The following is a 25681-nucleotide window of genomic DNA, read 5'->3' as shown; positions in this document are numbered from 1 at the left end:
TCTTCCAAAGAGGCTCTACCATTTTGCATTCCCACCAACAATAAGAGTTCCTGTTGCTCCAGGTTTTCATTGGCATTTGGAATTGTTCATTTTTTTCTATTTTATCTGCCATGCTGCTGCTGCTGCTAAGTCGCTTCAGTCGTGTCTGACTCTGTGCGACCCCAGCGACAGCAGCCCACCAGGCTCCCCCGTCCCTGGGATTCTCCAGGCAAGAACACTGGAGTGGGTTGCCATTTCCTTCTCCGAGGCATGAAAGTGAAAAGTGAAAGTGAAGTCGCTCAGTCATGTCCAACTCTTCGCGACCCCATGGACTGCAGCCCACCAGGCTCCTCCATCCATGGGATTTGCCAGTTAAGAGTACTGGAGTGGGGTGCCGTTGGCTTCTCCATTATCTGTCATAGTAGATGTGTAATAGGGTCACATTGTTGTTTTAATTTTCAGTTCTCTCATAACATATGAATGGAAAGCCCAGTGGTTTAGCAGTAAAAATCTGCCTGCAATGCGGAAGGTTTGGAGATGTTGGTTCATTCTTCAGGTCAGGAAGATACCCTGGAAATGACAACCGACTCCAATATTTTTGCCTGGGAAAACCCATGGACAAAGGAGCCTGGTGGGCTACAGTCCATGGGATTGCAAAAGAGTCAGACATAACTTAGCGACTAATCAACAACCATAACATACTACCTTAAACACATTTTTCATATGCTTATTTGTCATCTGTGCATCCTGTTAGGTGAGATGTCAGTTCAGATCTTTTGTCCACTTTTTAATTGACTCCCTTATTGTTGAGTTTTAAGAGTTTTTTGCATATTTTGAATGCTGGTCTTTTATCAGGTATGTGTTTTGCCAATATTTTTCTCCACTCTGTCTTGTCTTTTTGTTTTCTTAACAGTGCCTTTCACAGAGCAGAAGTTTTTGTTTTGAGTCCAAGTCATCAACTTTTTCTATTATGGATCATGCTTTTGATGTTATTTCTATTATAAAATATAACTACCAAACCCAAGCTTACCTGGCTTCACTCCTATCTTATTTTCTAGGGAAAAATTTCTTTTTCAGACTATTTGCCTCTGAAGACTGCATTCTGTTGTTTTTGTGTTGCTCAGTTGTGTCTGACTCTTTGTGACCCCATGGACTGCTGCAGCATGCCAGCTCCTCTGCCCTTCACTATCTCCCAGAGTTTGCTCAAACTCATGTCCACTGCATCCGTGATGCTATCTAACCATCTCATCCTCTGCCACCCCCTTCTCCTCCTGCCCTCAATTTTTCCCAGCATCAGGGCCTTTTTAAAACTGCTTATAAACTGATGGAAAGATAGCAAAGCTTTGACAAACTGTATTGATTATGTCAGTAAACCTAAAATTAATGCTTAAGGGAATGTCAGCCTTTTAAAAGTGTATCTCTGAAGAGTGTTAGCATAAACTATGTTCATTTTAAGATTATCTGTGTATTTGATGGTTTTGCCCATAAAATTCGGAATGTGTTTCTGTTTTACAAATTTTTAACCCCGTTGTTACATTTATTGTCCTTTTCAGAAAGCAGCAACCTTTTTATTGAGCCTTAACAGAGCCTTTGCAATTCTATTATTTTTCTGCATATATTTAGAGCTTAAAATCCCTTCTTTGTAAACCTTTGCAGTTTCTGAGACGCTTTTCCCTAAGGTCTCACACCTTCTTTTAATGATCCCATTGAAGATACCTTTGTTTGTGATTTGAATGGGTAAATAGCTCCTTTAGCTACAACTCTGTTTGAACAGGAATTGCACTATAATTGCTCATGTGTCAGATAATTAAATCCTTTCTTTCTTTTTAAATGCTGAGCTTTCAGCCCTTTCTTTCCATCGTGATACCTTGTTGAACACATCACAGTATCTTGCAGGGAATGAATTAGCTGCTGTGCAGTTTCTCCCTTTAATAAATCTCAGTAACAGTTTCATGTGGATTTTGTGGCAAAGGTGGCTCTTTCTTGCTTTGACTCCAAGGGTCTTTGCTTGTGTCATAAAGCAGCCAGCTGTGATTCCTTGCAGGTTTGGTTGATTCTTTTATTTATATGCTGTGGTTTAGGCTTGGCCTTTAGAAGCTTTGGTACAATATCATCTGCTGTAGAAGTCACTACCTTTGATCTGCTGAAAGTGACTTTATGAATGGCTGGTACATGTTGATATGGAATTAGAAGAAATCCATGAATTTAATAAGGCTTATAGGAATGAATATAGAATTGAATCACAGATACTGTGTTCTGCAGACACTGACATCTTTAATCCTCACCATGACCCAGGTACCATGATATCAAGGACAAGATAAGTTCATTGAGCACTCAGAATGATCAAAAACATCTGCCATTCTGATTTTTCTAATTAGTTATTTACCAAGAATAAAAAAACATTAAAATGAATGTTTTAATGTAGTTTAAACCTATCCCAACAAAAACTACCAGATTAATGATATCAAATGTTGACAACCCAAAACTAATGTTAAGTAAATGCTCTATCAAAAATCTGAGGGAAATATTTTTAATATCTTGTGCATCTGACATAATAAACTTTTTCCACTTTAGTTGAGAACATAGTTTCACATTTAGTTTATGCTGTCAATTAGCTCATCAGCTCCGTATGGGAAATTCTAATGCAGTCATTTTAATAGCAACACAAATCACATGATTGTCCATAATGATTCCGATTAAAGTCATATATACTCTTGCTGCCTCTACTGCCCCCATAATCCTGCTCACAATATTTTAGTAGCATGTAGTTCTTTATAAAGTAAGAAAGAGTTTAACTTGGTGACTCTTACATTGCAGATATGGTTAGAACTTTTCAACAGCTTGACTTACCACAGTCTCAGAAGCTGGCCTATTGGGAAGGGAAGGGAATGGCGTGTCTTTTAAAAGTAAAAAGGGGAAGGGAATGGCATGTCTTTAAAAGTGATCCCACCCCTGCCAGGTGTGTTTAGGAAGCATGTGTGTGTCTTGACTCATAGTTTCTGAGTCTCAGGGCCATACCCCTTTGTCCCAGGCTGAAATTGCTCACTTTGGCCTTGCTTCCGGAGTGTCACAGCCTTTCCCTGGTTCTTGTGTAGCTCTGGGTACAGGACTTGTCATTCTGCCCTCACTCCTCGGTCAGCCTGTCACCAGTTTCTGGCTTCACTGCTCTGAACTCAGTGTTGAAAGGAGAGACTCCATCACCTGTGAGGCCCAGGATTAATTAGAAGGAGGGATAATACAGGAGATGGGCTCTCTGGTCAGAGAAGCCTAGGATGAAACCCGGGTGCTCTATGTGGAAGCCGTGACCTTTCAGGGCATGTTACCTCATCTTCCTGAGACTAGGTTTCCTCATTTTAGAAATTGGACTAGTGATATCCACCTCTTGGGATTGTGGTAAAGATTAAATAACACCATAAAACAAGTACATGGCTTGTGTTCAGTACCTTGTCTTCTCCTCCTCCGGCTCCTTCCCACCCTGCTCTTCCTTTTCTTCCTCTTCCCATTCTTGTTTCTCCTTCTTTGTATCACATAATCATTACTGTCTTTTTCCTCTTTTGTTGTTCAGTCGCTCAGTCATGTCTGACTCTTTTCGACCTCATGGACTGCAGCATGCCAGGCTACTCTGTCCTTCACTATCTCCTGGAGTTTGCTCAGACTCATGTCCATTGAGTCAGTGATGCCATCCAACCATCTCATCCTCTTGCCCCCTTCTCCTCCTGCTCTCAGTCCTTCCCAACATCAAGATCTTTTCCAGTGCATCAACTCTTCACATCAGGTGGCCAGAGTATTGAAGCTTCAGCTTCAGCATCAGTCCATCCAATAAATAGTTAGGGTTGATTTCCTTTAGGATTGACTGGTTTGATCTCCTTGCAGTCCCAAGGGGCTCTCAAGAGTCTTCTCCAGCACCACAGTTCGAAAGCACCAATTCTTCAATGCTCAGCCTTCTTTATGGTCTAACTCTCACATTGGTATGTGACGACTGGAAAGACCATAGCTTTGACTATACGGACCATTGTTGTAAAGTAATGTCTCTGCTTTTTAAATATGCTATCTAGGTATAGCTTTAAATATACTATGGTTTAGAGTATGCTTCCAGAATATACACATGCACAAAGCCTGTTCTGGCACAGCTGGCTAGTCCAAAGGTGGAGGTAGGATTCACTAAGAGAAGAAAACGAATGACTTCAGCCACCCTCCTCCCGCTATCATGGTTGCTTCTCTGAACCACCAGGCTGAGGTTCAGAACAGCTGGGTGAAGTGAGGATGACCACTTCTCACTCAGTCCAGCAGGAGAGTTTTGCATATGAGAACTCATGAAGTTTGCAGTTTTGTTCACCTCAGATTCCTGTACATTGTGAATTCACTGACCTTAATTCAGTTTGCTCACACTTCTGTGGTGGTACCAGAATAAAATGGCTACAGAGATCTTGGGGAGTGGGGAGGGGCATTCATTTAAGACTTGATCCCCAAGGATCTTTTGTCTTCAATCAAATAACTTATTGTCTTGAGGAAACAGTTGGGTTGTCTTTTGCATTATATTTCTGACTCTTTAAAAATGTTTTTCAAGTTTTCTTAAGGTGGCTCATATGTTAAAGAATCCACCTACAGTGCAGGGGACCTGGCTTGGAAAGATCCCCTGGAGGAGGGCATGACAATCCACTCCAGTATTCTTGTCTGGAGAATCCCATGGACAGAGAGGCCTGGTAGGCTACAGTCCCTGTGGTTGCATAGAGTTGGACCGACTGAGTGACTAACATATGTACACACACACTCTGACTCTGAAAAATATTTTATAAGTTTTCTGAAAACTATAGGAATTTTCTATGTAATTGCCTCTAAGAACTTTGGTTTTCAATGTTTTGGGCAGTTCAGTTCCATATATAGATATCTGAGCCTAAATCAGATTTATTTCCTGACTCTGTTCATCAATTGTGCTGAAATATATATTTTAGAAACAATATTTCATATATTTTCTTTTAGTGCATATATACTTTAGAAGTTTCTTATAGATAAAAGAGTATACTTGTGTACTGGTTGCTAGAAAATTTTGAATTTGTTAAAGATGAATGGTGTTAATTTATTCACTACTTGACATAAATTTGCATAATGACTTCAGGTAGTCCTAACTTCAACTGTAGAAGACAAAATTAATTATCATGAACTGTTGGCATTTTATTTCAGACATAAAATTGAGAGCATGTGATATGAAATATATAATGGATTTCTCAACCAATTAATTTAATCACCTTCTGGATTATGAGGCATTTAAACAAGCAGAGATAGGGAAAGGAGGTTAATGGGGGCCATGGTGAAGCCTGAGAAGGAAGCCAGGGTAGTGCTTGTGTTTTAGCTATAGAGAGGTACTTGGTAGTATAATTTTCTCAGGGCTGAGAATCACCAGTCAACTCGACAATCTTCCCTGTTTCTGTACCTGTATTTGTCATAGTTTTATCATTGTCTTAGTCTGCTTGGGTTGCTGTAACAAAATATTAGCCTGGTGACTTAAACAATGGAGATCTATTTTCTCTCAGTCCCGGAGGCTGGAAAGTCTATGATCAAGGACTTGGTTGATTTGGCCGATTTGTTTTCTGGTAAGAGCACTCCTCCCGGCTTGTAGACTGCTGGGTTCATGCTGTGTTCCCAAAGTGGGAGAGAGCGAGCATGCGAGTGCTCTGTGGCATCTCTTCTTCCAAGGGCACTAATTCCATCATGAAGGCCCCACTTTCATGACCCCATCTAACTCTAATTACTTCCCAAAGAAGGCACATTTCCAGTTACCATCATATCAGGGTTAGGACCTCAACATGTGAATTTGGGGGCCACAATCATTCAGTTTATGACAATAGTGTTAGCTTAGGTTTCAAACATGTTACAACTCAGATGGTTCTTAAAGGATTAACCCTTTAGTTAATTGTTATTCATTTATACTAAAGTGCCAAGAAGGATCTGAAAGTATATTTTGGTAGGAGAGTCAGAGAAGTTGTTTAAGAAAGGTAGGATATAGAGTAAGGGAAATAAATTTGTCCTCAGTCAACCAAGGAATACTACTGCTAGAAATTAGGAAGCACACTGGATCCAGCTAGGCAGGGGCAAAGACCAAAGAAGTTTTGTTTGCTGGATTTTTTTTTTCTCTTTCTTTTATTTTATTTTATTTTCTTTTAACTTGACAATATTGTATTGGTTGGAATGATTAACACATGGATGGTTTTGACATATATTACATCTGGTACTAAGGACATTCATCTTTTTGGTACCACAGAGAACAAACCATAATGCTCATTAGCCACATATGTTTATTTAAACTTTAATTGCATAAGATAAAAATTCAGTTTCTCAGTCACGCAAGCCACATTTCAAGGACTTAGTTTGATATGTGGCTCGTGGCTCCTGTATTGCACATACAGACAGGTCTGTTGGACACGGCTTCTCTAAAGACTTCTGAGGCCCAGATAATGCAGCAAGGTAATCCTGCTGCTTATTATATAAACACACCCACAAACAAATACACATGCCATGATGAGCCATGAAGTCATGACTGCTCAATGTGCCTGGTGTCCATTACTAGAGATGGATTGCAACAGTAGGTTTCATTTGGGGGCTTTTGATGACTTCTCTACTTTTTCCTATTTGATACTAATACAGAATTTTTTTTTAATTCACAGAAAACATTGCAGAGAATATACAGTGAACTTTGGCACCACTATCAGTAAACTCAATTGCCACAGATAGGTTGTATTTCTTATTTTCAATTCTGAGATACTGTATACAGAAATATACATAAACACACATACACATACTTGTTCTGTTCATAAATGTTCATATACATATATATATACATGTATATACACCTATACCCGTATACATATATATATATACACACACATATGTATGTGTATATAATGCATAGACTTAAAGATTAATAATAAATGGGCATTCATGTACCTCCCACTAAGATTAATAAGCAGAACAAATACCTCACCTTATCCCTCTTCTACCAAGATAATCCCAGTATGCTGACTTCTCTATTTGCCATTTTCTTCATACGTATGTATTTACCATCAATATATGCATCCCTCATTCAGATACAGCAGTTTTGAAAAATCAAGTAGCAATCTTAAACCTCCCTGAGCAAGGAAGTGATGATGCTTTCACTTTTAGATGAAGGCTGTCAAGATCAGGAAAGAATCTCAGGAATAGTGTCTGGCTTCAGTTACCCTGGTGGCTCGGATGGTAATAGTGCAAGAGACCTGGGTTCGATATCTGGGAGGATCCCCTGGAGAAAGGAATGGCTACCCACTCCAGTATTCTTGCCTGGAGAAATTCATGGACAGAGGAGCCATAATCCATGGGATCACAAAGAGTTGGACACAATTGAGCAACTAACACTTTTCAGCTTCCCCAAGAGTACCTGTGCACCCATTCTGTGAGGTTTAGTGGGCAAGGTCATGATTGCATTCTGGAAAGCATTTGGTAAGGTGTTAGGGTGGGTTCTAGCTATCATGTGGAACTGTCGTTATAAGGGATGGACTTCTTTGAATTTTTCTCCTTCACCAAGACCTAACTGTTGCTCTCAAGAACAGGTTAAGGCAGAGTAAATCTTGGGGTGATTGTTAGAAAACTGGCTCAGACTCATTTAGACATTCTGTCCTTAGGTTGAAAAATAACTCTCCTGTGATGGTGAGACTCAGTGATGACCACTCTCTACATCTCGGCCTATTAAGTCACTGTGCTCCAATATATCTGTCACCCTAGAATCTTCTAGCCCCATCTCCTTGGAGGGTTTTTTTTTTTTCTTTGTTAGATTCCCCATTATATCCCATGCATTCCTCATTCTTGTTCCAAATTCAACTTTTGTTGGTGCAAGTTCTGCAGTAACTTTTTAGTGGAGGGTATGTCCTTTATTCAGTCCTTGAACTTGTTTGGTGTTTTGAATTATGTGTAAAAGTCGTAGAATTCTGAACCCATTGCTTCCTTGCTTCTGTGACTGTGCAGTTGCCTTTGAGAAGTTTAAAACTGTCTAATCCCCATTTTCTTTGCCGTCTAATTTTTCCTCTTTGGAAATTTGTAGACCCCTCTCTTTGTTCCCAATATTCTTAAATTTCAAAGTAAAATGTCTTCCTGTTGTCCTTTAGTTATTGTGCTTGTTGGGCAGTTCAAGTTGGAAACTGCTGTTCTTCAGTTCTAAGAAATAGTCTTGATTTTTTGTTTGTTTCTGATAATTACTTCTATTTCTGATTTTTGGAACTCCTGTCATTGGAAAGTTGGACCACTGGGTCAGTCTTATTTTCCTTACCTTTTCTTATGCCTCCTTTTATTTCTGCTCTTCTTTTGTAAAGATTTCTTTAACTTCATCTTCTAACCCTTCTATTAAACTCCATTCTATCAAGTTTCAAGGACCTATTTGTTCTCTGAATAATGACCCATTTTCTTCTTCATATAATCTTTTAATATAATCATATTTATATTTCATGGAGGGAATATTCTCTCTTAACTCTCTGAGGATTCCCCAGAGAAGACTCTTCAGATCTCTTTCTAAGAATGTGTGGTCTGGCTGCAAGCTTTCTGGAAAGTCTAGTGAGAGGAACAAGTTGGGTATCTCTGCATTCTGTAGATGATTAGTTAATCCCCATTTTCTATAAAGTAACTACACCTAACCAAGAGTAGGTGGTAGAATCTAGTGATTTAATATCCAGTGATTCTTATTTTAACTGCAAATGATGTTTCTGGGTAGCGCATCTTCTGACGGTTTTACAGTATAAATTGTGTTGGTTCTTATCCACCCCCACGTATAGTTTAGAATTAGACTGTCTAGGGCCTTTGAGTCAGTTATGAGTTTTCCATGTGCTTTATCCATTGCCATTTTCTCCTCACTCTCTCTCTTTGTTGGTTTATATCTTTTTTAAAATGCATGTGCTGTAATTTAGTAGTGTTTCTGGCACAAGAGAAGTAAGTATGTGTTAAATCTGCCTTCTTAACATAGAAACCAGCTTGTTCTTTATTGCTTAGTTAGAACTTGTAAATTCCATTTGAGCCCTGCAATAAAAGTTCCATTATGTAGGTTGAGTATTGGCTGATGCTTATTGCAGTCAAATAAAATCTCTAACACTAAAATAAGATGAATCATCAAGATCAGGAATAGTAATGCTAATGCTTGGGTGAGAAGTATTCTCACTGCTCCCAATTAAATGAAGGAAGCTTCACTGAGGTTTGGCCAATTGGTTGTCAGCAGTGTAAAAGGAAGGTGGTAATTTTACACAAGTTTCTGGTTTCTCTTCACCATTTAAAGCCTCAAACAGAAGTGTCAGATTACAGTATTTTTGTACTACAGTTATCTTTTCCATCAAAGAGTAAAAGTTAGTTTTAAATCAGCAGAATATAACTTACAGAACTACTACCAGCTAATCCTTGTGACACGATACATTGAAAAATAGATTTTTGGTTTATCCAATTTTCTAGCTCAAGAGGCTCAAAAGTTAGTAAAGGGAGTGAAGAAGAACTAATGTTGATGTTCTGGATATTATTTTTGAATATAGTATTGCATTTAATCTTCCCCCAATCCTAGAAGATACCTATTCTAAATCCTATAGCCTTCAATCCAAGGATCAAGTTCAGTTCAGTTCAGTCGCTCAGTCATGTCTGACTCTTTGTGACTCCATGGACACCAGGCTTCCCAAGATTACTCAAACTCATGTCCATCGAGTCAGTGATGCCATCCAACCATCTCATCTTCTGTCATCCCCTTCTCCTCCTTCAGTCTTTCCCAGCATCAGGGTCTTTCAAATGAGTCAGTTCTTCACATGTGGTGGCCAAAGTATTGGAGTTTCAGCTTCAGCATCAGTCCTTCCAATGAATATTCAGGACTGATTTTCTTTAGGATGGACTGGTTGGATCTCCTTGAAGTCTAAGGGACTCTCAAGAGTCTTCTCCAACACCACAGTTCAAAAGCATCAATTCTTCAGCACTCAGCTTTCTTTATAGTTCAACTCTCACATCCATACATAACCACTGGAAAAACCACAGCTTTGACTAGACAGAGCTTTGTTGGCAAAGTTATGTCTCTGCTTTTTAATATGCTGTCTAAGATCAAAGGATCAAAGGAATTAAGTTTCAAGACAAAACAGCTAACATGAGTCATTTGTAAGACCAGAGCACTGGGCTATGAATCCAAGAGAGAATGACCATAAATTCTTTCTAGTGCACAGTAGTACTTTCATAGGATAAATTTGACAACAAATGCCAGTAATCGTACTATGAAATTGTGATATGGGATGCCTTTTTCCTTTTTTTAATCCTAATTGAATAGCTAATATCAATCAAATTTCTCTTAATTAGCTTCTTGAGGAATCAGCAAAGTTGCTGATTTTATACTCAGTAGAAATGAATGACACATCTTTGCAAACTTTTTCCTAGACATTCATTATTTTGGGTCTAGAATGTCCAATCTTTAAGTGTACTTTAAAGTATCTTCTACCAAGTATATTGAATTAACGACCAGACTAACTCCAAGCATTGGTATTAAGAAGGAGATCCGAGGTGTTGACCAAATTCCTGCATTCCCATATAAGATGCCTCCTCATTTAAGTAAATAGGTAAATGTTAATGGAATTTTATGTCTCTGCATTTGCACGTTTGAAATTAAGAGAAAATTTCATTAAACAAGATTCAGATATGGACTCTCATGATAAGTATAGTTGTATTCTGTTCCCACAATCTGTGATTTACTTTCTAGGCCAAAATTCTAGGTTTTCCTCCTCATTCATCAAAGATTAGAAATCCTTATTCTTCTCTTACTTAACTAGATCTCCTTATTTGAACCTATTGAGTAGTCTAGTTGAGGATAATTACGTCAGTCACTACTTTTAGGAATCTCTTTATTGAATTTCCCTTTCATTCCTTTCAAATATGCATGATTGCCATACTGAAGACTTTTTTTGGAAATTTCTAGCTATATACAAAAAAAAAAAAAAAGAAAGAGAGAGAGGAAAAAGTATTTTCCCAGATTATTGTTCCCCCAAACATATGACAGTTGCATGCTTCCTCACGTACTTGCTTACCATTCTCCTGCTTAGCTTCTGGAAGAATAGACAAAGGCAAGCTCCAACCTAATGCACACTGCCTACTCTCACTTCTGAATCCCTTTTTTGTCTAGCCTGTATAGACTTAGTTCTTAAAGACACACTTTCTCTTTCACACTTGCACAGGCTCTAAGCTTGTCTTCCTCCTCCCTCCACACCTTTGTATGAAAAAAACAAAGTTTTATTACATATCTACCAGATATTGGGGTTGTAAAGGAAATAAGTCTTATTCCTGTGGTGAGAGAGTCCGTACTGATTCATAGGCTTACATAGCTCTACAGGGTGATGGATGTCTTCTAGTTTAATTGTGTAGCACTTTGGGAACCTAGAGGTATGAGACAGTGGTATTGACCTTCCTAAGGAGCCAATCTAGGGGTAATGTTGAGAAACAAATTCTATTTCTTTTTCTCTAGACCACTCTTGCTTCTCTAAAAGACCAATGGGGCTCCATATCCTTCAGAGAGCCTAAAACCTACCCTCCAGGCAAGAATTAGTCCCTGTCGCCTAGTCTTCAAGTGACTTAAGTTCATGCATTTACCATAGCCTGTGTTCCATATCTTATTTTTCATATGTGTATCTTCTCTACAACTTTGTGAGTTCAAGATTTTCCCATGAGTTTAAATGTATTTTATTGTCTGTATGGTTCATTTTTAAAGTCTTAGCACTTTGCATTTTCAGACCTACTTATCAATGATGAGGCTTTAAAAATTCAATGAGTGAAAGGTTTTTAAAAATCTTTAGTGGACACCACTGTCCTGTCATCTCCTTGTTAATCTCTAGTTGGTTGATTCAAGATTTTGAAATGTTTTTTAAATCATGGGTTTAATAATATAACTATACTTATAAAACCAGAAATGTACACATACATTTTTTTTGAAGTTTTGGAAAGGAGACTACTTTCATTATTTCAGACAATCCTATGGCTATATCTAAAGTAGGAGTTTCTATCTACTAAAGTCATCCTGTGACATTTACTACCACCTAGAAAAGATATTTAAAGCCCCTAACAGCTTCTCCTCATTGATTTCTGAAGCTCTGCTGCTACCACATTTACACTGACCATCTTTAAAATCAATTGGATTTTATAGCTGTGAACCTTCTAGAAGCATTTTTTTTTTTAAGTATTTCTTGCCTGTTTAGTTCTGGTATTGGCTACCAGGTAGCAACAGTACCTTGAGTAGCTTGAGTCTCTTATTAGGGAACTAATAAGTGACAGAAAGATTAAATCCCATGCATTTAAGAGGGAAAGGGGTAAATGTCCAGAATCATGATTTTTTAATTCCTCCCTGGTACCTTGGCTTTTGCAAATGCAGGCATAAATTAGCAGCTGGCTGTGAACAGCCTCTGGCCCTGTCAGTCTGCAGTTTCCATGACATTATATTTCACCTCAGGGCCACTGAGACAAAGTGCAGTGAAGGCTGGCCAGGTGGCAAGGGGCAACATGGATCATGCAAGGAAAAAATATGAAAACTGCATAAGTAAAGAGACTGAGCTCATAGGAGAGGTGCTGGGAGAGAGTGAAATATCCAAAAAAGCAGTATTGTTTATGAGAGGTCTTTTTCAACCGTAAAAAATGCATTTATGCCAAAATAGAAAAATCAAATATGTTATTTTGGACTTTCTCTTTCCTTTGCCCTCAGCCATCCCACTGGGCATTCTAGTTGTGCGTGGAGACTGTGATTTGGAGACTTGCCGTATGTACATAGATCGCCTGCAGGAGGTGAGTTTCTTTAGCCAATTATTTATGCTGCTCAGTTTTCCATTTTTGCCTACAATTACCAGCCATCTTTATTTACTTCTACAATGAGGCATTTGGGGAGAAATGGGAAAATGGTGGCCTTGTCTTTCTCATCTTTTAAGCATACACTGCATCCTCTCCCTCCCCACCCCACTGTTTCTCTGCCTCAGGTGGTTGGAATGGGAAAGGGTTGATGGGATTAGCAACAGCACGATGTTGCTCCAGTGTGATCCATAACTATTGCTTGGAAGTCCTTGTCTTGCCAGATAGCTCACCTGTGTTTTTTGAACTCTACAGAATTTCAAGGGGTATGATAAATAATAAAGGGAAACAGAGATTTGTGGTTACTTAATGCTTTGTGTCTAGTACAAACTTCAGTCAGAGACAACTAGGTTTATTTTTTTAATGTAACTTCTACAGGAAAGAAAAATCTCTATCTCAAAAGAATTTGTGTCAGAATACAAAGGAATAATCTACTATTTTTTTCTCAGCCCGGTCTTACCACTGAGAAAGAGAAAGGGGAGTCTCATATGTGACATTCCCTTGAACTGCACCTGCAAAGCCCAGGGACCCAGATTCACTACAGTGGTCATGGGTTGTTTTTGCAGAACTTCAAGGACGAGTATTCAGTATCTTATCCGGAAAATGGCAAAACACACCACACACACACACACACACACACACACACACACACACACACACACACAAATAGCCACTTCTTCATCTTTGTTTCTTGGTGAAAGATGCACATTAGAATCACTTCTGGGGATGTGGTCAAGACATTTTTATTTTTAAAGCTATTGGGTGATTTTGATAAATACCCCAAGATGAGCAACTCTCTTCCAGACAACACATTATACATAAGTAAATATCACAAATAAAGAAGATGTATAGTGTTTAAAATCCCTTCAAATTTTGCAGCTTTGGGGCTGCAAAAGATTTAGCTTTGAACATTAGATTCTGTTTCTTTTGGTGGATATAAACTCAGGTAGAAGGCATAAAGTAATGTACTAATTACTGATTTTTCTCTTCAGCATTGTTTCGGATAGAGTTGGAATTGGGAATGCAGAATATTTTGAGATAGATGCCGATCTATGACTGTTAATAAGGGTGAGAGAAGAAAAGTCAACAGGGTTTATATTTGTGGCTTAATTTGGCTACATTTACCAAAGATAACTGGAGCATGTTAAAGTTGGTAAACTTCTTAGCATGTGACTCAGGTCCAAATCAATCCCAGAACATATAGTAGATTGTTCTTTTTTTTTTCCAAAATAATATTCTTTTATTGTAGATCCTCCCTCAAAAAAACCTGTAATAAAAAAATCATAATTGATAACAAACCTTTTTTAATATAAAATACTCGGGTAACTTAAGATCCCACAATAGCAAAATATTTGACTGGTGAATTGACTTTATTGAAAATTAGCTTAACGGTTGGGCTCATTGCACAAATATTCAACTAAAAGTAGGATTTTTTTTTTTTTTTAAGTAAAGAGCAAGCACAGATAAAGAGGTAGAGTTTTAAACTTGGGCTTAGACAGTAAGTTGATAAAGCCTGTGGGAAGCAGGTGTGAGGACAAAGGTACTCAGGATTGCTGACATCTGTAAATAGAATCACTATGCTCATTAACAAGGAAGCCTGCAGGACAGGACAGTGGCAACGACTTAGTTATAAAACTTTATACAGGGAGCCTGGCTCTCAGAATCTTCCAGTAAAACCTCATTAATTTCAGTCCTGTTAATTTGCACTTCGTGATCATGCAGAGATGGTCAGCGATTTTCTTTTGAGTCTATGGAATCTTGTTTGCCAAGCAACTTACTGGTATAAACACAATTATCATGACAGTATGTTTTTGGTCTTAGGTAAATAAATTCTTCCTAAGCGCCTAAAGGGACCTAAGCAGCTTATTTCACAAGCCAAAAGTCCAGGTGCAAGTTAAATATGACCCCCATTAATTACAACAAAATCGCCTGTCTTTTACTTTTGGTCTTCTCTATCCTTGAAATTATACCACTCACCTCTAAACACTGTTTAGGATTTCTAAGTTTCAGTAGCTAAATGGCCTTTCTTCTCTCAGTCCAACTTAGTGTGCTTTTATTATTTTTGGCATTATCTTCATTGTTTAACCTTGAGGGATTGGGGAGAGTAAGATGTTTTCCAGATGGGTTTAATAATATAAAATTGGGCATTTAGTTGATGGAGTCGTGGAAGCAGCTCGTTCAAAATAATCTTAAGATATGTGGGTATGTTTTGTTTTTTTTTTCCATTTTCTCATTAGGACCTGCAGTCAGTTTCTTCTGGCTCCCAGAGAGTTCATTACCAGGTAACATATAATTGACTCTCCTTGTTTCTTACCTTCTGGCCAAAAGAAGTCCATTTTTCAATTAATGTCTCATTTGAATTAGATTCCACATCTTCCTTGAGGGGTAGAATTCACTCCAAGAGCCAAGTTGAAGCTGGCATTTTGATTCTTGTGCATTTTCCTGAAAAATGGACAATTCTAGTCTAGCACAAATTTGGGCTGTGGCTGTCTTCCCAGATCTTTTAGGGATTATAAAATGAAGTGCTTTTAGTGACAAATACTAGAAAGTGCAACTCAAACTAGCTTGATGGGGAGTCTTTTGCTTTACCTCACCACAAAGTTCAGATCCAGGGTGAATTTTGTGTACCATTTGACCACGGTTCAAACTCCATTTTTCTGTTGGTTTTTCTGCTCTGTTCTCTTTTCTGTGAAATTTCACCCCTGGACAAGATGTTTTCCTGATCCAAGATGGCTGGCAGGAGCAACCAGGAGTTGGGTTTCTCGTTTACAAACAAGAGAGTAAATTCTGGGCTTCCGCAACCATCAAACCAGCTTTCCAAAATGCAATCTGATTGTCCCATCCTGGTTTCATAGACAGAATCTAATAAACCCAGCCTGCCTCTCTCTAGTAACCCACCTCCAGTCCATGGGAGAGCACTCAGCTGCCTTTGCCCCAACATTCCCTGGGAGGGCAGTCTCTCCCTCACTTTCCCATCTCTGCTGTGTAGCACAGGCCTCTGCAAGCCATCCTCTTCCCGTTAGGTTTCCCAGGCGTGATTCAGACACCAGTGCACAGCATCACACCAAATTGTAAGGGGTGCATGCAAAGTAGCTCGCAGTTGTCCCACAAAAGCCCTTATCCCTGAGAAGCCCAGTACCCTTGCCAACTGGGAGGGGTGTGTGGAAGACACAGGATGCCAGTGACACCTTCCAAATAAATCTCCTAGACCCTATATACTTCCATGTGGGAGAAGCACTTAAAATGTCTAAATCGCAATTCCTGGTAGCATCTCATTCTGGGTTTTGGTGTCTATTATACTACCCCTGAAACTGCTGGTTAAACGTCATTTTGCAAAAACAATTTAAAGACCCCTGTGCTTTGTAGCCTCCAGGTAACTTTCTTCCTCAGGAGGTCAATAGCTGTGCCCTCAGTCAAAGCAGCCTAATTATCCTGAGGCTGGATGACAGAAGTGGCCCTGGTGTTCTTATTTCTTTGTCTGTTTATTTCTCAGAGAAAGTACCCCACTATCCCAGAATCCTGCCCTCCATCTGGCTCCAATAGAAAGGACAAAAATTCACTTAGATGTGTTTACTATGAGAAAATAAATTCTACTTCTGGGACTGTTTTTTTTTTTTTTTTTAATGCCAACCCTTAGAAGGCAAATTTCACTGTATTTTCTAGATAGAGCACAACCTTTTTTGTATCCATTATTTGCATATCTACCTAGAGTCACTACCTAGATATCATTTTATTTTTTAAGTGTTTTTAAAGACGAGTTGATTTCTACCCTTTAAGGATTGGCACTGCTAGCCATAGATTTCAAGTCTTTTTTTAGAATTTTTGATTGTTACACATGGTATTTTAAACCTTTGCAGCTTTATCGAAGCATCCCAAACATTTCCTCTAATTAGTTTTATGATGCATTTATTTATTATCCTGACTTATTCAATGTAGTCATTTTGGCATGAGAGTTTTGATATATGGATATTTTGTACTGTGTTTTCTTTATGCCGTGTTTCTACAAGTCTGCAGATAGCAGGGGATGGTTGAGACTCTAAAATGTGATAAGGACATTTATTTTATTGATTATTTGTTCATAATAACCTACAGAAGGATTAATGGTACTTATCTGTGTCAAAATCTTCCTGTTTTTGTTGTTTGTTTGCAGTCAGGTCAAACCCTGGTGTCAAAACTTCTGCATTATAAATGTCACTTCCAAAAGTTTGTGCACTGACCAGATAGGATGACCAATTCAACGATCAAAGATGAGTGTCAGGGTGTTACTTTGCACCACATACTTCCTTGAAGAGTTATAAAAATCAGGAGCCATTTGGGTATTAAGAGAAGGCTGGAGTAAGGTTGTCTAGGGACGCCCAGAATCTGCTCATTAAATAGGTAGTTTAACTGAGGGGAAATGATGTTTGAACTAACATGGCTGGAGAGTAGGGAGAAGGTGGTGAGGAAATTGCCTAAGCAGAGCATCGGAAAGCTGGTTAAGACAAGGAGTAGGGGGATATAAAAACATTCTCATTTGGCTGAGATTTACAAGCACAGACAGACAGGACTAGGAATGAGTTGGAGGGAGGGTGAATAAAGAGTTCTCTTTTAGCTGCAATGATTTTGATCTGCCTATTAGATGCAAGAGGTTTTGATGAGTAGAAAATTGGATGTATGGCTTTCAAAGCTCATTGAAAAATTCATTCCTCAACACAGAAATTTGAGAGTTGTTAGCAAAAGCAGCAGCAGCAAAGGAATGCTACTTCATTGAACCTATCAGGCTAGACATCACTTAGGGAGAGTTTTCATAAAGAAAAGAGCTCAATGTCATATGTGTCTAGTGAGTGGTCAAGAAGAACACAAGGTTAAGAGAACAATCAGTCAGTAAGAGTCATGGAGACAGATGAGTGGCTGGATAGCTGGAAATCAAGGAGAAGATGGTATCAGGAAAGCCAGAACTGAAACGTATTTCAAAAAAGGCAGAAGTGATGAAATAAGTCAAATGCTAAGGGGAGGCTGAGATGACATAGATTGATTCCAATATATTCCTGTGCATATAAAATACATGGGCTAGAGGTACCATTCATTTTATCCAGAAAGTGACCAAACCAACTGGCAGGAAATTTAATACTAGATCTTTTGTTTCCTAAAGCAGAAACTGGTAATATCAGCATCTCTGGTCTTTGATTAGCGAGTGATTAGGAGAAAGACCTGTAAGGTGAACAACTGAAATGCTTTCTAATGACCTTTCTTATGTATGAGATGGAAGTAAATGTACTTAAGAATTAACTTTCATGGAATGAATAAACATCAGTAAGTTTGAAAACTTGCAAAATTCCTGTAGGCTCACTAACTTGCAGCTGGGATTTTAGCTGACTGTTTCCTAAGCCTAGAAAAAAACTCAAGAGAAAAACCAGGCTTTGGAAAGGTGTGAAGTCCCCGAGACACCTTATTAATGAGCTGGATGGCAGTTCCTAGCCATTGAAGCAATGAAGTGCTTTGGTTTCTTCCCTTCCCAAATTCATACTGAAATGCCAACAAAGCCCTAAGCCTCAAAATGACACCTTGTATTAACCTGACAAGGCCTTACAAGTTATACAAGAATATATTGGATATTTGTAGCCTGCTGAAAATTCCTGCCTGTATCATCTCTGAGGTCTAAACACAAAGCCCACCCCCCACCAATCCTAATGCAGCTCACGTAACCTGTAACTGGTAAAGTTATAACTTGATAAACAAAATGCATTGTGCTAGCAGATTCAGGTATTCCTGAGCTTGGCAGATAAGCTAGAATTCATAGGCAAATTGAACTTTGTCTACCTATTTAATAAGATTCATCTTGAGGCCTCCTACTGTGAAGTGATTTCTTCTCTGCTCCCTCCCTGGACTTAATTATATCTCTTTTAAACTCCAAGTTGTAAGGTTACTAAGGAATAGAGGCAGATTCAAACATCCTAGTGATTGTCAGCTGAGGGAGATTTGTCCCTCATATGGGACATGAGATTAAAAGACGGTTGCTCCTTGGAAGACCAACCCAGACAGCATATTAAAAAGCAGAGACATTACTTTGCCAACAGAGGTCTGTCTAGTCGAAGCTATGGTTTTTCCAGGAGTCATGTATGGATATAAGAGTTGTACCGTAAAGAAAGCTGAGCATGGAAGAATTGGTGCTTTTGAATTGTGGTGTTAGAGAAGACTCTTGAGAGTCCCTTGGACTGCAAGGAGATCAAACCAGTCAATCATAAAAGAAATCAGTTCTGAATATTCACTGGAAGGACTGATGTTGAAGCTGAAGCTCCAATACTTTGGCCTACTGATGGGGAGAACTGATTCATTTGAAAAGACCCTGATGCTGAGAAAGATTGAAGGCAGAAGAAGGGGATGACAGAGGATGAGATGGCATCACCAACACTATGGACATGAGTTTGAACAAGCTCTGGGAGTTGTTAATGGACAGGAAAGCCTGGCATGGTAAAGTCCATGGGGTTGCAAAGAATTGAACATGACTGAGCAACTGAACTGATAGGACAGTTGGGCAATTTGAATATTTTTGTGTGTCATGACTAGGGGACATGGAAGTATCAGAATCTACTGAGTAGAGGTCAAGGAAGCTGCGAAACATGCCACAATACACAGGGCAGTTCCCTGCCACAGAATTATCCATCCCCAAATGTCAGTTGTGAGGGTGTGAGAAGCCCTGAGTCATTCTGATGGCTCTCAGGACATGTGGGGACAAGGCCAATGACAGTGCTAGATGAAAAAAGTGGAAAGAGAGGGAAAGAGGAACAGCAAGAGACCAAGAGGTAAAGGAGAGTAGAAAGAGCTATCTATGGATACGCTGGCCCAATGGAACCAGGGACAGTTAGGGGTTTTGTAGACACTCAGGGTTTCACCATATGTATGGGTGAAGTTGGCACACAGAAGTGTGTTTTCAAACTATTATGAGCTAATAATTTGAGGTTTTAATAAATACAACGTGTGTGTGTGTGTGCTCAGTCACTTTAGTCGTGTCTGACACTTTGTGACCCCACGGACTATGGCCTGCCAGGCTCCTCTGTCCATGGGAATCTCCAAGCAAGAATACTGGACTGGGTTGCCATGCCCTCCTCCAGTGAATCTTCCTGACTCAGGAATCAAACTAACATCTCCTGCATTGGCAGGCAGGTTCTTTAGCGCCACCTGAGAAGTCCTAATAAATACAATAGGACTCAATAATAGGTGAAAATGGATCTGGTGATTCCTCCTCTTTAAGAATCAATTTAGTTAGAATAACTCCAGAATAGTTGGAATATTTCACTATAGATGTAATAATTTCAAAAAGTTCTTTCATCCTTTAGAGCCTCTGAGCCACCAGGGAAGACCCCATAAGAAAACACTCTTGGTCAAATCTGACTCTATAGCCATTTGTTCATCCTCTGATCTCTTTTTTTTACATGCCTAATCTTCTCCTAGAGGATAGGTTTGTTCTGTAGTGCATCGGAGCTCTGTCTAGTGCTGGGCAAACAGCATGTGTCAACAAATATTTGACTCATTCCTTTTCTGCTACTGGCTACCCTTACTCATCTCCCTCCTCTCTTTGAAGTTTCTCCCTCCTTAATTTGTGGTTTGGAGTCTAGAAGTGTCTGAATGGAGGAGTTGAAACCAGTTCATGGGAATCCTCCTGGGAATTAATTTATCTTAGACAAGGACAGGAGTTAGGTAAAGAATTTGAAGAATGTTGTTTTTTGGGTGCTAGATCAAAACTGTCAGAAATGGCTCAAATGGGGAATTAAAGTAAGACTTGCCTGGGGCCAGATTCTGTTTGCTATTACAAGTGAAAGCAAGACAGCTCTCTCTGTCTCACACACACACACACACACACAAATACATACACACACAGAATTGTTGTTGTTGTTGTTGTTAATGGAAGACATTCTCGCCAGAAAAGGGCTCTTGAAAATTTTGGAATATCTCTCATTTCCATCCTCTACCACACCATCACTATTTCATTATCTTTCAAAACTGGCTTTGCAAATGGGTATCCCATTTCTGTACATTTCTTCTGCAAGAATCATGGGTAGTAAAGGAGTAGATTTGATAAGAGATATTGCTATATGGCCTGGTGATGGAAAGAGAGGGAAAAATGAATGTGTAGATGGGTTAGATGCAGGAAATGTCAAGACCAGCAAAGAAGAAATTTGAGTGGATACATAAGAGAAATTTAAAAGTAGTAATTATTGACTAGACATTATTGAATGAAGCAGAAATTCCCAATTCAAAGGGACTTCTATTTTGTTTCTGCTTATATCTTCCCTAAATTTTATGAAAGAAAAAGAATTTCATTCTCAGTACAGGTGTAGTTAAATGCTAGGTGAATATTGCTTAATTGGATAACCTACTGGAGTATTTAATGGGGCTGCACAATCATGAAATTATGTGTGAATCAGCAGTGAGTAATTGAGTAAGTTTGGTGTGTGTTTGCCCGATAGTGGTTAAGGTAATTTCCTTATCAATTACATATAATTTATGCCAGTTGACTTTCAAAAATATATATCTGAGGAATGTCAGGTTTGCTTTTGTGCATGCTCTGTTTTTAGCATGAGAACAGATTTTCCATTAGAATATGTCAAAAGAGAAAATTCACCTATCAGGAGTTTGGGGAATTAGCAGTATTTGTTAATATTACTCATTTAAAGAGCATGCAGTTTTAAGAGATAGAAAGCATAATTACATCCAGGGTTATATCAGTCTGCCCACACTGTAGAGCAATGACGGTCGCATTCATCTAAGTCCTACTATTTCTATGAAGAAAAATAACAGATCACAAAATGAGCAAGTCAAGTATCTTATCTCTTTGATGAATCATTGATTTGGTTATGCTGTTTGAGAGGACAGAGAAGACAAGAAGCCCTAAACTAGTCCTGAAGGCTGTTGACATGGTGGTTAGTGGCACCGCTCAGGGGATTATGTGACTGTCTTCAGAAATGTAGCTGCGTTCAGACGATCACATTTCTGAAGTGTCTACAATCAGTGTGGAAAGGGGCTTGCTTTTGCACTTTTGTGGCTCCATCAGAAATTGTCTTTTTATACTGACTTTAACGTGTGGCGTTCACAAAGCAAACATGTCTGGCCATTCTTCCGGCTGTCACTGTTTGGTGGCAAGGATGCTGCCAGGCCTGTCAGAGTGGATCCTTGTGCGATGGCTCCATGACCTCGTGAAATCCTGGGGGCCAGTCCTTGACCTCCTGGTGGGGCGATTTGTTTCCTTACTTCCCTCGTTTCCTGCTCAAGTCTGACTCCTGGCCTGCACTGCATTGCTGTTCACGCTCCTGCTGACCCTGAATCCAGGATTCTTAATGCCAGGGTCACCCACTCTACCTGTGTGCCAAGTCCTGTGTGAGGACACAGTCTGCCTGATATAATACCCGCAGTGTGTTAGCAATGAGAGTTGGTTAAGGCAAAGTCACAGCAAGTTTTTTATTATCTCCATACTAACATCACTACCACTTCTAGTCCTCTTTTTTGGTTAGGAGAATTGAGGGTGCAGATAGACAAACTGAAAAAGTTATGTGAGTACGGAAGACCTGCATCCCCTCTGTGGTCCTCATTTGTTTGGGTCCATCAAGAATGTGAAGAAATGGACAGATCTTGGCTTTGGGTTATTATGATTTCCTTTTTGACAATCTGTTCCTCTTAACTTCTGGTCCACTTTTAATCCATCCCAGTATATATTTGTCTTTGATGTTAAGGTTCTTAAGGTATTTCTCTTTTTTTTTTTCATGGAAAGGCATTTTATTTTAAATATAGCAGTGTGTACATGTCAATCCCAAATAACCAGTCTATCCTCCCGCTACCCTTTACCCCTGGTAACCGTAAGTTTGTTCTCTTAATCTGCGAGTCTATTTTTGTTTTGTAAATAAGTTCATTTATATCAATTTTTAAAGATTACACATAGAAGTGACATTGTATTATATTTGTCTTCCTCTTACTTAGTATGATCACTGGTAGCTTTAGTTGTTTTATAAAAATGCATTAAGAATCGTAAGTTTCTTTAAATAAGATATCACTTGTGTCAAAGTATAATTCCCAAAATGTTAAACACAATTCTCATATAAATAGGTACATGTCAAGATTTCATGTAGCCCAAAAGCCAGTTCAAGAAAGAAGTCTATATTTATCTCTATATCCATGCTATATCACTTCTACATCTCTACATGTAAATTTTGCTACCAGTCCTGAGTGAGATCAGATTTTCCTCTATTCATTATTTAATTTGCAGAATCAACTCATGTAAAAACTCCATCTACCCAAGATTCCTAATATGGGCAATTTTAGTCCCTGTTACTTTAGGCTAGTGGTTCTAAAACTTTGGCATACATCAGACTCACCTCAGTGATTGATGTGTGTCACCCCAGGGTGTCTGTAGATCTGGGGTGGCACCCGGAAATTTGTATTCCTAACAACCTCGCAAGCTGATGCTGCTGGCCCAGGGCTCATGCTTTAAGATTCACTGATTGAAGTAGAAGCTTTGCCCCAGGACCATGTGGGACAAGTTCAACCTCCAAAGAAGTCAGCGCATAAACTCTGATTCGCTCTCTTCTTAACCTCTTCTTTGTTTCTCCCATATCCTTTCCCGTCCCCCTCTGTACACACAAGGTCATGCACAGCCAGCCTCACTCCAAGGATGCTCCTTCTAGTCGAACATCTCAGATTGCTAATAAAGGTCAAAGTCCCAGAGTCTTCCCACAGAGAGCTGCCCTCCCTCCTAATCTATACCGTTTCTGTCAGTTATCTCAGTTTCACTGAGTCCAGTCCAGAACACCCCAAATCCTCTTATAAATTAGCATTTTATGTTTTAAAAAATTGTGAGTGGCAGGAGTCTTTTAGTAAGGGACATTTTTATACCTGTGTGGAGAACTGAAATGCAAATGACAGCCAGCTGCCACTAGGTCCTCAGCTTCATAAAGGGGAAGAAAGAGAGTTCCCAAAGGAAGTACATGTCCCAAGTTATAGAATTTATGAATGCTTAATGGAAAAATAGAAAACCTCCTGAAAATTGTATGCGAGAGTTGTTATACGAAATAAATCATTTCCAAGCAGAGCCCCTGTGGGTGTTTCCAGTGAAAACTTTGCTTCGATCTCTCACCAACGCTTTGAGTAGGAAAGGATGCTCACTTTTAGAAACAGGTGATGGGGCAGAATGTGGAGTGAGGAACAGCTCTCAGCTCATTCAAATGGAGCCATGAGGATGTGTGTGTGTCTTTCCAGGACCACGAAACCTCCTTCCCTAGGGCGCTCTCAGCTCAGAGACTCTCCCCACGGTGGTGCTTTCTAGATGGTGAGTGTTTCTGTATTTTCGGAGGGGTGGGGGTTCGGGAAGCCTCAGGGCAAAGCATTGATGGCTTGAGTGGACTCCAGTTTTCCGAAAGATTGTTCAGGAACCCTCCACGTGATTGGTACTTGCATCTCAAACAATGTGGACTTTCTGATATTGCAACACACTTTTCTGAAGCTATCTCCCTCAAAGCAAGTCAGTTAACTCTGGCCAAACTTCTCAGCATTAAATTGCTCAAGCTAACACATCCCTTCCTGTGCCCCCTTTTCCAAAAACGAGTTGAGTGCCTGGTCTTCAATTCAGGCTGGTAGATGGATTTCATCAGCAGGGGGAATAGGTACTAATTTGCATGCTGTTTGCATATTTGGAACTTCCATATTATTTTCAGTAAGCCATCATCTCAGAATGAGTTACACATTTTTGTGAAAGGGTGGGCATTTTCAGTTGCATTCACATCTGCTCTGCTGAGCATGACATGTTGCATACATAGTAGGTCGGTCATTTTCTGGTTGGTTAATGTGGTTAATGAGTCCATTTTCCATCCATCCCCCTAAAGGCTGTCTAATCCCACTTTTCTGTGCAGTTACCCATTTTACAGTACATTTCTGCTTAGATACTCCCAGTGGGTCTGCTACCCAGTATCTCTCATCTCTGCGGACGTTGGGCTTTCCCTGTATGCCTCTCTTTTGTTTAGCTCTATGTACATCTGAAAGATTATAAATGTGGACAAGAGAATGATGGGCTGTGTGAGGGTGTGAACGTTTTATGAAGATGAGCACCCATATCTGTGTCGAATCTCATCCCCACACATTATGACATCGGTTTTCATTAATGGCTTGTCGGCTGCCTCTGAAGATATTTGGCACTGCTTTCCCTCCAGGTCCTTTATTCCCTCATGATGAGAAACATAGTCATTTGTTTTTCCTGAATCTGCAGAGGAACAACTTATATTTAAGAAAATTATGGGAATGTATATAAATTATTCTGTATGTAGTCTATTTTGTATATAGTCTTAAATAAAATTCTAAGTGTGGTTAATGGCGTTAACCTAGATACTACATTTACTCTAGAAATAGCTGTGTTTAAAATGCTTCAAGATTGCAGTCATAGTTAAAAGAACAAAGTAGGTTAAGTCCTTCTCAGGCAGGTATTCCCCGCTCTTGGTTTTAGAGGGTAAGAACCACGATTATCTTGCTTCTTAGCTTATTTCATTTGGAGAGAACCTACTTGTTAAATATGTATGATTTTTGAACTATTATTTGCATTTTGAGTTTTTCCCTCTAGTACTATGTACTTTGTAGAAAATCTATTTATAATATTTGGACTCTGTTAGATTTAAATGAGGAGGAACATAATTCTTTTCAATATTAGGAATAATCAGATTAATTTCTAGAAGCCCAGAGTTTATCATTAAGTATTTTTTCCCTTCAAACTACACACACAGCCCAATCCTTTATAGGAATGCTTAAATAATCTTATTTTTTTTGTTTTAGCTTTCTTCAGACATGGCTCAGGGACTCAGTTTTAAACTGAAATGATTCCTTTAATATCAGA

The 25681-nt window shown here is 39.1% G+C and overlaps 1 protein-coding gene across 2 annotated transcripts in view; it reads left to right on the top strand.

The window, feature by feature from the left end:
• The window catches only part of DGKI (diacylglycerol kinase iota), a 514234-nt gene that overhangs the window by 393383 nt on the left and 95170 nt on the right, over positions 1-25681 (top strand). For both annotated transcript variants that reach the window (XM_010804593.4, XM_024991169.2), the window contains exons 22-24: positions 12695-12774; positions 15072-15116; positions 24061-24130. In XM_010804593.4, the coding sequence (XP_010802895.2) occupies positions 12695-12774; positions 15072-15116; positions 24061-24130 (195 nt within the window). The remainder of the gene's footprint in view (positions 1-12694; positions 12775-15071; positions 15117-24060; positions 24131-25681) is intronic.

This window comes from Bos taurus, chromosome 4, assembly GCF_002263795.3.
Source record: "Bos taurus isolate L1 Dominette 01449 registration number 42190680 breed Hereford chromosome 4, ARS-UCD2.0, whole genome shotgun sequence".
In the NCBI taxonomy this organism is placed as follows: domain Eukaryota; kingdom Metazoa; phylum Chordata; class Mammalia; order Artiodactyla; family Bovidae; genus Bos; species Bos taurus.
The sequence above is the reverse complement of the archived record's forward strand: the minus strand, read 5'-3'. Positions and strand labels throughout refer to the sequence as shown.